The following is a 14,913-nucleotide window of genomic DNA, read 5'->3' as shown; positions in this document are numbered from 1 at the left end:
CACACACACACACACACACACACACACACACACACACACACACACACACACACACATTCTTCCTCTTATTCTCTCCCCATTGGGCCTCTGGAGAAACTTCCATGAGAACAACTTACTGATGGAGTTCCCAGTACAAGGCAGCTGCATTTTGTTTTAAGTCACCATGTCTGGAATAGTCTTAGAGAGCAATATAGCATAAATGCAACAAATTACACACTTCGACAGACATTCAGCCCTCGTACAAGACAAACTGAAATTCACACTGATCCACCTCGACATTCTTGTGCTGAAAATCTTACATTACAGTCTAACCTGACAGGAACATTTCACTGTTTTTTTTACAGAACAGAATTAATAACATTCTGTGAAATATATACTACATTTAAACTGATTGTTTTTCCTAAAAATAAAACGAACAAAAACAAACCTCTCCTATGTCCCATGTAAACTTCTGTGTGTTGAAACTCATATTTCATGCTGCTGTTTTCTACAATCAGACATAAATACAGTATCTGTTTATTTCTCTGACGACCATGTTTAAGGAAGAATGAGACAGCTGAAGACTTTTACACTGGTGGGTCTAACTGCAGAGTGGCGGGCAAGCAAACAGGCTACAGCAAGCTTCCAGCCCGCAGGCTCCAGTGGACAGGATAAAGCTTCTTTGTTCAAGACTCCTCCTACTTCTCAGAGAAAATGAGAAAGTTGTTGCCTGACCTCACCCCACACAGAGACACACACACACAAGGACACTTGCAGATGATCACAGATGGAGACGCACACATCCATGTGTGCACAACAAATGCAACACGTGTGCATATCTGCATGAGCACAAGCAGATGCAAAACAGACAAAAATCACAACCTGCCCCAAGACTGGATGATTTTACCAGATTTTTTTTTTTTTTTGTATACGGAAATACTAACAAATTCTAAATGACTATTGCAAAAAATAACCTAAGTTTTTTTACATCAATAAAACTGTTGAGACAGAAATTTAAGCAAAACTAAATTTACTTTTATAATCAACATAGTCAACACATTAAAAATGTCTTTTTTTGCTAGAGAAAAATACTTTGAGAAATGGGAACACAAAGCTAAGGCTAAGCAGTCAGCGCCAAAAAAAACAAAAAGAAAACAAGCTGCACAGACAGAAGCAGCTGGCAAAACTCCAACAGCTCAGTACACGGATTGCCATCTCAGGACATCTGAACTGTGTGTGACTGTGTGCGTTGTATACACACTCCAGAGTTTTCTATGAAGGGTATTTTTATTGTAATTTAGCTTAACCCATCATTCACCAGCTAGAGTGTAATGAGTGCCGTCAAGATAAGCTGAACATTTCAAACTTTGACCGCAGGTTTCAGCACGTCACTTAGCAGCACTTTACCAAAGACTGAAACTTCATATTAAAAACAACAACAACAACAACAAAAAGATTACTCTAGAGTTAGGTCTCCATACAAAAAGTGAAAGTGTAAACATGAAACTCATTTTGCCTGACTAAAGCAAGTCAACTAACTAATCACTTCTGTTGGGTGGAAATAAAACTTGCAGGACTAAAAGTCAAATGATTTCAAGGTCATAAATAAAATGAAGATTAAATTAGAGGATTATGGATTATGTCTAGAAAATAATCATGGTACAATGAGCAGCCTGAAAAGTCTTAAACATCACAGACTTGTATCAGTAAAACTCCATTCCAAACTGAAAGTTGTGTGTAGAGCAGGCAGTGAGACAAAATGAAAACTGATACGACAAAAGATCCTCTTGTACTTTCACAAGCAGATTTACAAAATAAAATTCAACTCGTGATTCACAAGTGGGAGTATTTGGTTATGAATGCATAAAAAGTTCAACCACATGGTGTATACATGAATAAATATCAATTAAAAATAACATCAGAAGCAACAGAATAATACACCAAAGAGAAGATGGTTTAAAGGTGGATTTTTTTTTTCAGTGTTTTTATAGATCTACTCTTGATGACATTCATAATTAAAAAAATAATAATAATAATTATGACTTAAGATGCACATCTCATGATGGTTAACTTAATCGTTAGCTTTGACGGTCAAAAGATAAAAGAATAACCCCCGTTCCCTCTTATACAAGCAGGGCGGCCCGACCAGTCAACAGAACCGAGTGCCCAATCTACAGAACCGTGAATGGTCCTGGTCTATTGACAGAAACGGAGCCAAAGTTCTCTAAAATCATCAAAATCCTTACAAACAAGTTTCAATGAAGCTATGGCCTGCTGTAGAACAAAAGTAGGTCCAGGAAGATTATTTCCCAGGCTACAGAATTATCATCTCTTTCTTCAACCCACTAAAATCACCCAGAAACACAAGATGACAATTACTGGTTTTCATCTGAAAATGTTTAAAGATACAGTAGCACAAGTTGAATACCTCTTACCTTGGTTAACTTTATTCTAACATGTTCTAAAGAGATTTTTACCACTGTGTGTGGATTAGTTTTTTTTAAGTTTGCAATGATATACATATTTCTTATATTTAAGTACAGATGATACAAATCTAGAGTAATCTACCTAAATTACTAAACTTTTTATGACAGATGTTAAGTGCCACTTTTTGCTCTCATTGTACGTAGAAATCGAATTACTAGCAAAGTTATTGAGATAGAAGAAACTGTAGAAGAACCGTTTGCTCGCATCACTGAGATCCGTTGGAGATGAAGTTCAGAGGGGATAAAACTGGAGCAAGTTGCATTGTGCTAATGGCGATCCAGAGTTTCATTGTGTCACTTCATTTTTCAAATTACTTGCATCTGTCAATCTGGACGTAATGTTGGAAACTAGCATGCATAGCTCCCCCTAACACTTCTTTGCCTGCCTGCAATAAATAGCAGTGGCTAGCTAGCATCCTATAAATGACTCGGTTATGACTGACTCAGACTCCACTGGCCCCTTCCTCTGCAGACATTTACCACCATCCAACATTTTGAATGCTCTAGAACCCCTGGAAGCAGGAATGTAGAAATGTTGCGAGTTATTTTTTGGTTGTGCGGTTCCTGCTTCCAAGCTTTCAAAGATGTGCAGCTACAAGAGGAGTACAAATTTGCAGAGCCAGCTCAACTTGGCACAGCATCATGTGGCCCAAATGGGAATGAGTAAATCCCCCTGTGCAGCTTCAGATATAGCCAACAGAAATATTTGCATGTGCAGCAGGCAAAACCCAACCTATTTGAAATTAAAAAAAGAAAGGAGGCTATGTTTTACAAAAAAATAAGAATTGTATGCTGCTTTTAGGAACCAAGCTTCCTCCATAACTACAATCTCTGAATGATAAAGAAAGACAAACGAACAGTGCTATCTTTTAGAAGCATCTCATACAATAAAAACTGTATGAACATTGAATGATCTTCAGGTTTTTTTGAACGTGTGCACCTGTTAAGTCATACGGTTGCGGATGAGTGAGTCTCAGTGTACTCACAGTTGTGCAGCAAACAGTCGACTCATCTTTGCCACATGCTCATTGTCGTCCATGTCGCTGTCTACCTGGTCTCCACTCAGCTTCCTTTTGGTGGGGCTGATGGGAGGAGGACCCGTTCTGTGGCTTGAGATGGAAGAAGAGGAGGACGATGACGAGGAGGAGGAAGATGAAAGTGACAGGGACTGGAATCTAGGATCCCCTCTCAATGCAGCTTCACCTGCAAAACAAAACAGAAAAAAAACAGGGGAAGCAGAGATGTAAGACTTTATTCAAGAGATCAGGTAAATTCTACCACTGATTGAGTGTTTTTCAGTCCAGGATGTAATTTAGATCAAACATTGGATTTTGTTGACTAATGCAGCTTGCTGAGCAAAGCCCTCTTTACATAAGCAGAGGAATATCTGGTCAGGAATGTTCTGGGCGAAATAGTTGTGGATGATTCCACATGCATGCGTGTGGTGTGAATTATTTCTCTCTCAGCAGTCTTGACCTGGCACAGAGGGCCTACAGAGCTGTCAGTGAGTGGGAGTTCAAGCAAAAGAAGAATCAGGAAAGCTACCACTGGCTCCATCTCAACACAGGGACTTTCCACTGCTTGGGCCTCGTGGATCTGTTTGACTTTTCCCAAACAAAACAAAAAACCCACACTAAATTTGACAGCAGTTTCTTTTTCTTAACATTGCTACTCTTACTGAGGCAGAAATTAGTTCAAGCACTGTACACATCATCTTTCTTCTTATTTTAGAAATATCATTAAAATTGTTGAATAGATGAATATATTTTTAACGCTTTTTCACTGTGCAATTGTGTTGCAGAAACAAATATTAACCCAAATTTTGTGCAGAGTAGCACCACACTATTAAGTCAGATGTTTCAAATAAATTGATATATTATTGATGTTTATTCTATTCAACTTTTGGATCCATAGGGGCACGAAATCTGCATGGAAAATAGTTCCCACAGATATGAGCATCACTGTCTAATTCACACCTTCACTAAAAGACCATAATCTATTTATTGTACAATATATTTAGTTTTTGCATGGCCTAAGAGACAATAGCTAGTCCTCTCGCTCTTTGGCATGTTCCAGCTTGCCCTACTGTGACCATGGCAACAAAAGTGACATCATTGTTTTTGGCAGGGCAGTGGGGTGGCAATAAAACAAAAAGACTGACACCACGCTGTCCAATCAGCATCCAAAGACATACAACAGCTGATCAGTGTGTGGTGCTCAACAAAGAGGAAATCTGTGAGTGTTTCCCCTGCAAACAAGACATTTGACTGGAAGGAGCCAAACACTGCTGACTTGGCTTCAACTCAATGAACCTGTAAATGTAGTACCTTATTGGAGGCAATTTCACATCGAAAAAGGTTATAAAGTTCAGTTTTTACTGACAGCAACAAAATATGGTTAATCTCATCTTACTTTTTTCCAAATAAACAAAGATATGTGTATTTATTGAGAACCATGCAATCCTAAATTGTGGATTGATTTTAGTAGTAAATACATAAACAGGCTAATATTTGCACAGTAGTAGGCAAAAAGAAGAAAAAAACAACTAGGAAGAGGAACAGTGGCAAGAACAATGCTACAAAAGAGCAAAATAATTTGTGCAATTTTCTGCATTTTGCCCACAAATCATAAAACCAGGAACAAGAACAGGAAAAGTACCCATGCCACCAACGGGGGGAAAATGTTGATAGTCTTTACAACATTCTACATCAGTCTACATTATCTTATGTGTTACTCTAAATATTTGTTTAAAGAGCCCTCAAAAAAGGATTTTTTTAACTGGCAGAAGAAGCCAATCAGTTGGACGAGGGCAGTAACAGAAGTAAAACTGCTCCCTCAGTTCATTAGGTCTCCATGATCAAAGCCTCGTTCTCTTGATCAAACAGCTTGGAATCAGGATGAGATTGGATTACAAACTAAGGTGAACCTCTCTCTCTTTCCAAGTCCGTCTGCTTTTCTCGCTCTCTTTCTCCCCTTTGAATACTTAAAGATTAGTTCTCTCCACAAAACAGCAAAGTACCAATAGTTATTTTTGGATGGGCTTTTCAGAAACCCACACCGCGGCTGCTTTTATCATCCCCAATCCACAGAGATTTAAAACTTTTTATATTCAATAGGACATACACACACACACACAAAAACAAAATCTCCATTGATGTTTTTGTTTTTATGGGCTGAACTTTTAATCCCATAATCTTGATTTGTATGATCTCTGACTGAAAAAAATGTAAATAAAGCAAAGTGCAAGACTTTAAAGATGTTTTAAGATTTGTGGGGGTTTTGTTTGTTTGTTTTGTCCTGGCCAGCAATAATCTACTCCTCTCCATGATAGGTTTACAAATGATGGCAGAAAGCCAGAAACTGATAAACTAACAAACAGAAAAGGTTAAAACTTCACACATCTGGGAAGTTCACACCTTCCACCATCCTTCATATCAAATCTGACAAAAAAAAAAAATTTACTAAAGAATACCAGATTTTGAAACAACCATGAAGTAAAGATTTGAAACAATAAAATGGGAACAATTGGAATTCCAGAGACATTTGTTGTTGCAGTTAAAAACTACAGTACTTATCATTTAGTCCTAACATGACATATAGTGATATAACAATCAAAGTGTTCGCAAGTTTCACAATCTTGTCTACACCTCAGCGTCACCGTCTTCATGCTTTAATTACCTGGCAGTGCAAAATATGACTGTGTCATTGCCTGTAAGTGACTGAAAACTGTCACCAACGATACAGTTCAGTAACATTTATCACTCAGCAATAAAATTGGCACACCCATCAATCTAGAGGTGTTATGCACGATTTTGTTTTTCTACACTTGGTGACTTGTAATAAACAAAAAAAATAAAAAATACAGAAAGAAAGAAGAACACTGAAGATAAATGTAAATTATTGTTAGTTAAATTAACTCAATCCAAGGACTTGGCTGTCCTATGACCTGACTGAAGCGTGTCCAATTTTGGATAAATTGTAGAACATGAGCACTTGATTTTGAACATGAGCACTTGATTTCATTAGCTTACATTTGGAAAACAAGATTAAACTTAATTACTTGTTCTAAATTTTCTCAGAGCAAGTGATTAAGCATTAAATTACTGTGAGTCAGGATAGTGTAAACTATCCAAACACTTCATTATCACGTGAATGGGATTATTCAAAAGCATCATTTAGCTCTGAATTTTTCTAACAGGCAAACATAATTTAATAAGCCGCATATAAAAGCATCTACCGGTTCTAAAAGTTCACAGCTGAACATGTGTGGGATGAACAGTGCCATGGTTGCACTTGCAAATGAGTGTCAACAATGACAACAAAGTGCTAGCTTCAGGAGAGGCCTGAAGCTGTAAGGACAGACTACCAGTAGGAGCATGCATGTGGGTTTGCCAGGACATGTATTCAAGTTGGTGTGCTCATGCATATAATAACAAGTCAGGACAACCACAGTATCATAAAGCATTTCCCATCTTTACTTGGCTCAACATGTTTGAACTGTAGGGGGTTTTCTTTCACTCTTTTTTTTTAACCGCCAAGCTCCTTTCGCAGTTCTTTAATCTTGGTTTTCTTATCAAGAAACACGTGAAGAAGTCAGATTTTAGTTAAGTCAGCTTAAAACACACTTAGAAACACTGAGAAGTAAACAGACAGGTTTAATCCATCAGGAAATGCAACCAGAAACAAAATTGATTTAAGTTCAACATGTCCAAGTGATATCCAGCAGATTCTGAATATATACAAATATACCACTCCCCCTAACTGAGGTCATTCTCTTCACAGAAACAGGATGAAACCTGAGGAAGACGAGGCTTCATGTTAACACACAAAAGCCTCGCTCTGACAGGCAGCCACCCCAGGCTACACCTTTACTGCTCAGTCTCTAAAATTTTACAAGACTAGCATGCGTGTCCAAACTACTGAGAAACACTTAACAGGTCCCACGTTTAAATACAGCAATCTCACGCGCAGTTTGCCAAACAGGAATTACAACAGCTAAAACATTTTCTAGTAATGCACCAGGAACAAATAAAAGTTCACCTCTGTTGATGAGTGTTTTCGGTCACATGACAAATACTGCAGTTTTTAGCATATACAAAAAGTACCTACAGTTGCACGTCATAAAGGGGTATTTAAAGTCCATGTACCATACAAAGAGGGAACTGCTAATTGAAGCAGAGCAATAATACATAAAGTAGGCATAAGAACATCAAAGAAAGACAAACAGTTCATAAAGGGAACTAAGAAATGCATTGCATTTCTTTAGGGATTTGTCAGAACCAGATAAAGAAATAATACACCTCACCTTGGGCAACCCCAGACCATTTACAAAACATGCGTATGTTCCTGTGGTTCCCAAAATTGCAGGGGAAGAACCAAAACACTAAGCAGGGGGTCTGGAGATGGTTTCAAGAAATGAAAATATTCTAAAATAATTCCTGCTGGCATAATTTCACTAATTATTACACAGGTTAAAACAGACAACCATAAATATGGGGCAAAGGAGTTGTATAATAGGAGTTCAAGCCATCTTGTGTTGTTAAGCACTATTTTATTTATTCAAGCTTTTCACCATGTTTATATAGTTCAAGAATATTTGGAGTGCAAGTTTTTCCCCATTTGATTTTGGGGGTCAGAAGCTAAAAAGTTAAGGAACTACTGATTGCTTTTATTCAGCTGGACCTTTGTTTTGTTAAGTTGCTTAGTTACAAGAGATGCTTTCAGCACGTTTTATCACACTTATTAAATGCTACAGACTGTGGAACAAGACAGGGTCAAGACAGGAGAAAAACTGGTGCAATGAACCCCCAGACAAGCCGCTTTTATGAAAACCAACAACCACCAAGAACAACACGGTTCTGTCTACAGCACAAAAACTACAGACACATCTGAAGAGTTGAACTGTGGAGCAAGCGTTAAACAACCCACTAGACAAGTCTTAAGAATGAGCTGAGACTAACTGTAATAACCAAGAGCTCGGATAGTGAGACTAGTAATACAGTGAGGCATATCAAATGAACACGCACACATTTACATTCTTTCATCCAAGCAGCAAAATATAGCACAAAACAAAACAGAGCCGATACTAGCGAGGCCGCTCACTTTTAGTTGCTACGTAAAGTACGTTAGCAGTTCATTTTACATTAACACTTTCAAACTGTTTCATGTAGCTAATATTAATGTTCTGGGTTATGCTTGTGGGAAATAAAGAACTCGCTAGCAAAGAAACAGTAAAGCTAAAGTAAAGTCCACTGGGCTAACTAACGGCCACTCGAAAGTTTTCAAAACGCCCACAAAACATTACCTTCGTAGCAGAGAATACCGATGTTGTTGTTCATCTTGTCCAAGTACTGATAGTTCAACAGGTCCATCTTCATTAGATGCATTTATCGAGCTTTCATTTAAAACAAAAAGACCAGCTTTTCTTTTTCTCCCTCTTTTCAAGCGACCGTCCGAAAAAAGCTAAAGGCCCAGCCTCCAACTTTATTTTCTTGTCGCTGAAAGTAGTCTCGCGGATGTTTCAGTTAGATCGGGATACTTTTCTTTTTAATTTAACAATAAGTAAACGTTTAGCGACGACAGAGTAAAAACAGGGGGAAGTAGAGCGTCAGTTCTTCTCACAGCCAGCTGTAAGTCGACTGCACTGACACGCAGACTATGCTTGGTATGACTCCTACACTGCTCCAGCGGTTTCCACTGGTGCTGAGAGGAGCGTACTGCGCATGCGCGGTAAATCCCTGGAGCGCCTCAAATATCAGGGATGTTTAACGCGCAAGATCAACCCCTTAAAAACACACATACAACAAGAGAAAGGCGCAGGTTGCACATGAACTTTTTATATATTTTTATTAGTTACACAGTTTCTCAAGTCTCAACTCTGCGATTTTTGCACATGAGTGTGCACATGAAAAAAAATTGTTGACACAAAGCAATAAAAACATGATAAAAAGAAAATGAAAGGTGCCATAAAAGTACTCCATGCATGCTTAGCTAAGCATATCACAGTTTGCCCGAGTCCCTGTAGTTTGATAATGGCAACATTAAAAAGAAAACACAGGGGCTGTAAAATGGGGAGAGCGAGAAGTCATAAACTTGTTTGGATTTTGAAAACTCTTGTAAGATTAAAATCAGCTAAATGAACAGGGGCTATTTCATCCGAAGAGGCACGTTTCCTACAAGCATTTTCTTTATCTGTCAAAATAAACTGCTTTTCTAAGAGAATATTTCCTTTAAAATAAAAGTAAATCAGCATTATTTTTGATAAACTAACAACTTCATATAGCTAAATTCATTTATATACATTATTGTAATGTTTTTAGGTGACGCCTGCTATATAAATATTAGGAATAAACGTTACTGTGTTTACACAAATAGGATACAATTAAAGACCATTTGACTTCCCTTCAATTTTAGATTGGCCCTCTTCTGCCCCCTGGCGACGAAAAAAGGTTTTACTCATGCTTTGTCAAAGAATGGTTGGGGATAAATGAGGCAAACATTTAAACAGCTCTGAAGTGAAAATGACTCATTGCAAATTGTACCTTATAAAACTGAAGAACTACTTCCTAGTGTTTAACTGGAAGCAGCGAGAAGAGTACGACTCTCCTTTTGATGATAAGTTTGCACAAAAAGGTGCATTTATTATACAGACTTAGTAGGAAAAGTTCAGTAGTTAAGAGATTTAAAACTTGAGAGATGCAAATGTGGGTTAAAAGATCAAATTTGCACAAATAAAAAAGATAAAGTAAAAAGTATCTCAAACTCCTCCATGCTTCCAATTTAACATGCTTACAAACTAATTCCACCCTGTTGGACAAAAACGGATCAGTCTAAAAACCTCCCCCCTTACTTCAACACATGCACACAAAGGCATCTACCCTCCTCCCTCCTGGTCTGGCCCTCTCTAACGGGGGGCTCAAATCTCAGGTCCTTGTCTAATTGGACAACCATTGTTCCCAGTTTCAGAAAGAGCTGAGTTCTGTCAGAGTCTATTTGCTTCTGCTGCTGCCTCTACAGCTGGTGCTGCAGGTTCGCAAAGCACAGGAAAAAAAACGGGCCCAAAGCTGAACTTTGGTCTGTGCTTTTCAACCGTTGCTCCTTTGTAAAGTAGTGAGTACATCAAAAAAGGTTTCTGCAAAATTTGTAATCCTAATGTTGACAAATTAATATTAAAAACTGTTTAGTGTTCCTTTTTCCCCTAATCAACAATGTGCTGGTTTTAAATTTGCAGCTATGCATACAGAGTTGCTTGTATGAACTTAAAGTGGTCAAGTCCTGATGGGTATTTATTATTTAAAAAAAATAAAGCTTGTCTGCTTGTAGTTGACATGATAAAAGAAACTCGAAGACATTTGCTCCTGCTAGTGCAAACTTTTTTTTTTATTAACATACTAGTCCGCCTTGGCCCTTTTACAGTCAACTTCCAGTAGCAGTGAAATAAATATGTTATAAGTTTATAAAAAAATATTAGATTGCATGCAGTTTAAATGGCAATCCTCATCAAAACAACCCTACTTATTAAAAAAAAAAAAAAGATTAAAGAAATTAAAGAGGATGAGAAAAATCTTTAATTGTGACAGTTTGGAGAGTGTGAACAAAAATCTGATCAATTACTGCTGGTTTGTGACAGGAAATGCAGCTGTCACAGTATTTATTCTTCCCTAGCTGCTAAATTCACTTTAACATTCTGTTTCACAATTATTACAAAAGCCCGATGTAAAATCTGCTTAGAAAGCAAACAGCACAACACCGTGCCATTGTTTGAGTCTGGCATGTTCAGAAATGAGTGTTTACTGAGAAGATTAATGGTTACACAAGCAGTTGTTGAAATTCCACCTTTTACTTCCACAAGACAAGGAGTTAAACACGACTTGTCCTACTGAAAAATTAACCCTTTCTTCTTGCAGTAGCCTCAGGTTGCCATCTTTAGTCACAAGTTTCAAGAGCTCATCGACAATGTCAGTTTTAAGGAACACATTAATGCTCATCAACAAAAACCTAATCTTTCTAATGGATAACTTTCTGCTACATGTTTAAAATACTCTCTGATCTTACTTTTGATTAAGTTTAGACCTCTAATCAAGCTAAACTGTGCTAATAACCAACAACACTTCACACTTGAATTGAAACAGGTTGATGAGAACCATTTTATTTGGTTAAAAAGACATTCTTGTCTCTTTGTTTTTGTGAGTACCAGTATGAAGATTCTCAAATGAGCATTAGTTTGTTAGGCCACTTAACTCTGACTTATGAATGGTTTAAACATCCTAAAATCAATGGATGAACCACTGTTATGCAAACACACAACAGTCAACTTAGCAAACAATTCATTTGAAATGGGTCCTCTAGGCATTTAGTTACCAACAGGCATGTTCCTTCCTATTTCTTGAATTGAATATATATAAAAAAAACACCAGTAACAACACAGTTTGACCCATATACTTTGCCAGATTTGGTCATTTTTAGCATTTTGTGCAAACTGGAACCAAGAACTGCACAAAAAAATGCAAGAAATAGCAGCCAAAGTGTAAAGCAAAAACTTTAAAAGACCTTTAGAAGATCCACGTTTAAAAGATTACAAGAATATCGGGCTTTTATTAGAATTTAAACACTGTAAAAACAGCAAAATGTCCAGAATAATAAGGTCTAGTTTAAACGTATAATTGATTTGTCCTCGTCTCCCTAACCTTAGAGAAATTGTGATCTTATTGAGCCACGCTGGAAGAATGACTCTCACACAGGCAGGGATCAAAGGTCAAATCTTTGATGACTTTACAACACAAGTGTTGAAATACCACAACACAAGCCTTGTTTACATGGTGACATAATGGATTGAAGACAAAAATTTGTTGGCTCAGCTCTTTATATCAGGACAGTTATCTTCTCCTAACCTTAGGATACAAAATAAAATGTCTGATTATAAGAACGCCTGACAAACTGGTATATACCAACCTACATAGCTTTACAATAAAATATTCGCAAAGTCCACCTTGTTTAATCCAAATTATAACAAAATTAAAAACAGCTTAGTTTCTGACTGTGTTTGGATGCAAAGATCTTCCACACAAAGGAGGAAGTATAGTGTTGCTACATAAAAACAAAGACAACAAGAGGTGACTGTGGAAGCAGAGCCGTTCACTTCCCACCTTTGTGCTCTCCATGTGGGTTTGTCGTTAACAAAAAGGGTTTTGTTTGTTGTCAAACCTGCTTGTGATGCGAGTCGGTGACTTTACCAATGATGTCACCGGACAAAAAAAAAAAGGTCATTCCAGACAACACTTTTAAGTCGGAAACAAAAATGAAACACGTGATAATTGTATTGGATTTATAATTCTCATGTAAGTGTGCGTGTGTCCATCAAATCAAGTGTCTAAATAATGACGACAACATTGTGTTAAATTAGTCGCTGTAATATTGAAATACAGATTTGTTCAAAGTTAGACCAACAGTCAGAATCGCTACAAAAGAAATCCTTGATTTATTGGGCAATTTTGCAGATTTTAAATATTTTTCTTCCATTAACAGAGTTGTCTGAAGAAAATCAAGTATGGTTTATCTGTAAATGTCTTTACATAAGCAGTAAGTTACTGACTTTAAAAAAAAGGGCATTTACTGAGTGGGTTATAAAGGAACTGTGTGCAAGACCAGAAATATAGTTTCTTTTGTTGAAAAAAAAATACATGGATTGTATTTTAAGGAAACAATCAGCAAAATAACTGATTTCAAAACAGTCATGGACGCATTCAAGCAGTCATAAGGATTTTAATTTGAAATGAAAACACAGACATGCTGGTAGTTTTATGTCTTTCTCACGTCATTGGAAAATCTGATGTTTGATTTGAAGCTTCTTATGAAAACAATAGTTTATACATTGATGGCGTTTCTGAGTAAAGTTCGCTCCAAGCTCCAAAAGTTGTTTGAATCGTCAAATCTTTTCATAATGAGAATAAGGTGCTTTTGTTTCGCTCTGAATCACCGCCTCACTCTTCAGTTCTCACAGACGTACCTCGTCATTGGGATTTTGTTTTTTCCTTGACACGCTGCTTGCAAATCTTTCTCTATTGATTTAGCAAAGCTCCTGTCCAATAATACAGTCAGGCTAGACAGCATTCATTCTCATTATTTCTGTCAAATCTTTTCTTTCCCAGTCTTTGCTGCCAGTCACATTTTGTCATAACAGTTTTGTTAATGTCCTAAAAAGACCCTGAGACATGGCTGAAGAAGCTGATGAAGGTGCAACGATTATACACAGTATATGCACACGACCACAACTCAAACCAGCTCATTCTTCAGCTAGTTAAGCCTTTATAGAAAAACGTGGAGGGTGTAAATTATATTTTGTGCATTCCATTGACAGTTTTAAAGAGGAAATTCCTTTCTTTATCAAAGCAACACCATTTAAAAAGTCCAAATAAGTTCTCCAACTTTGTCATTAAGATCTTGAGGTTGTTTTGTTTCTATTTTAAGAAGGACCAGGCATCATAAACACATCTCGCCACATGAGATCCTATTTCTGGTTATGGAAAGGGATTCCTGCTCCCATCACATAGTCTGGCCCATAACAACATTCTAACATGCTAACAATTAGCTGGAGGCAAACTGACTCCAGGTGGCTTATTATTTATTCAAGAAGTCCGTTCCTACAAGGAAGACTGGCATGCTGTTCTGATTTTATATAGATTACAGAAACGTATCACCGGGTCCAGAGACTACAAAATATTTGACATTTCACCAATTTACAGTCGTTATTGTACTAGTAAATATTCCTGTGCCAACCACAATATCCATCCATCCATTATCTTTACCCGCTTCTTCCTTTTTCAGTCGCGGGGATCACTGTCACCCATATCCAGCAGTCACTGTGTGATATAGGCGGGGGACACCCTGGACTGGTCTCCAGTCCATCACAGGGACACAGAGAGACAAATGAGACAAACAACCATTCACTCTCTCACTCACACCTAGAGACAATTTAGTTACCAGTCTAACATGCATGTTTTTGGTCTGTAGGAGGAAACTGGAGTACCTGGAGAAAACCCACACATGCACGGAGAGAACATGCAAACTCCACCCAGAGGGGCTCCCAGACCGGGATTCGATCCAGCAACCTTCTCGCTGAGAGACAGCGGCTCTTCCAGCTGTGCCACTGTTCCGCCCCAACCACAATATTTTAATTTGCTAAATGTAAAAGTTTATAGAATAAAAAAAAACCTACATGACATATAAAAAATAATAGATGTAATGTCTACATCGACTGTATTTTTGTGCAACTTTTCGCCTTCAGTAGTTAGATACGAACCAACTGGGTTCATTAAAATCATTCAGGTAAATGGTAATTATTATAAATAAAGATGATAAAATTAAATTAAAAATAAATAATAATATAAAATAAATGTGGGCAGCACGGTGGCGCAACTGGTAGAGCTGCTGCCTCTCAGCGAGCAGGTCC

The 14,913-nt window shown here is 37.5% G+C and overlaps 1 protein-coding gene across 2 annotated transcripts in view; it reads right to left on the bottom strand.

Moving 5' to 3' along the window:
- The window catches only part of vgll4b (vestigial-like family member 4b), a 36,179-nt gene that overhangs the window by 6,344 nt on the left and 14,922 nt on the right, over positions 1–14,913 (bottom strand). Inside the window, exons 1-2 of one of the 2 annotated variants that reach the window (XM_037678776.1) lie at positions 8,770–9,090; positions 3,452–3,668 (exon numbers count right to left, since the gene is read on the bottom strand). In XM_037678776.1, the coding sequence (XP_037534704.1) occupies positions 3,452–3,668; positions 8,770–8,851 (299 nt within the window). In that variant the 5' untranslated portion in view covers positions 8,852–9,090. Of the gene's footprint in view, positions 1–3,451; positions 3,669–8,769; positions 9,091–14,913 lie in introns of those variants that run through there. The other variant, XM_037678777.1, reaches the window with a different exon arrangement.

The sequence above is a fragment of the Nematolebias whitei genome, chromosome 7 (assembly GCF_014905685.2).
Source record: "Nematolebias whitei isolate Nwh7 chromosome 7, NemWhi1, whole genome shotgun sequence".
NCBI lineage: Eukaryota > Metazoa > Chordata > Actinopteri > Cyprinodontiformes > Rivulidae > Nematolebias > Nematolebias whitei.
Note: the sequence above shows the minus strand (reverse complement) of the source record. Positions and strands in the feature narration are given on the sequence as shown.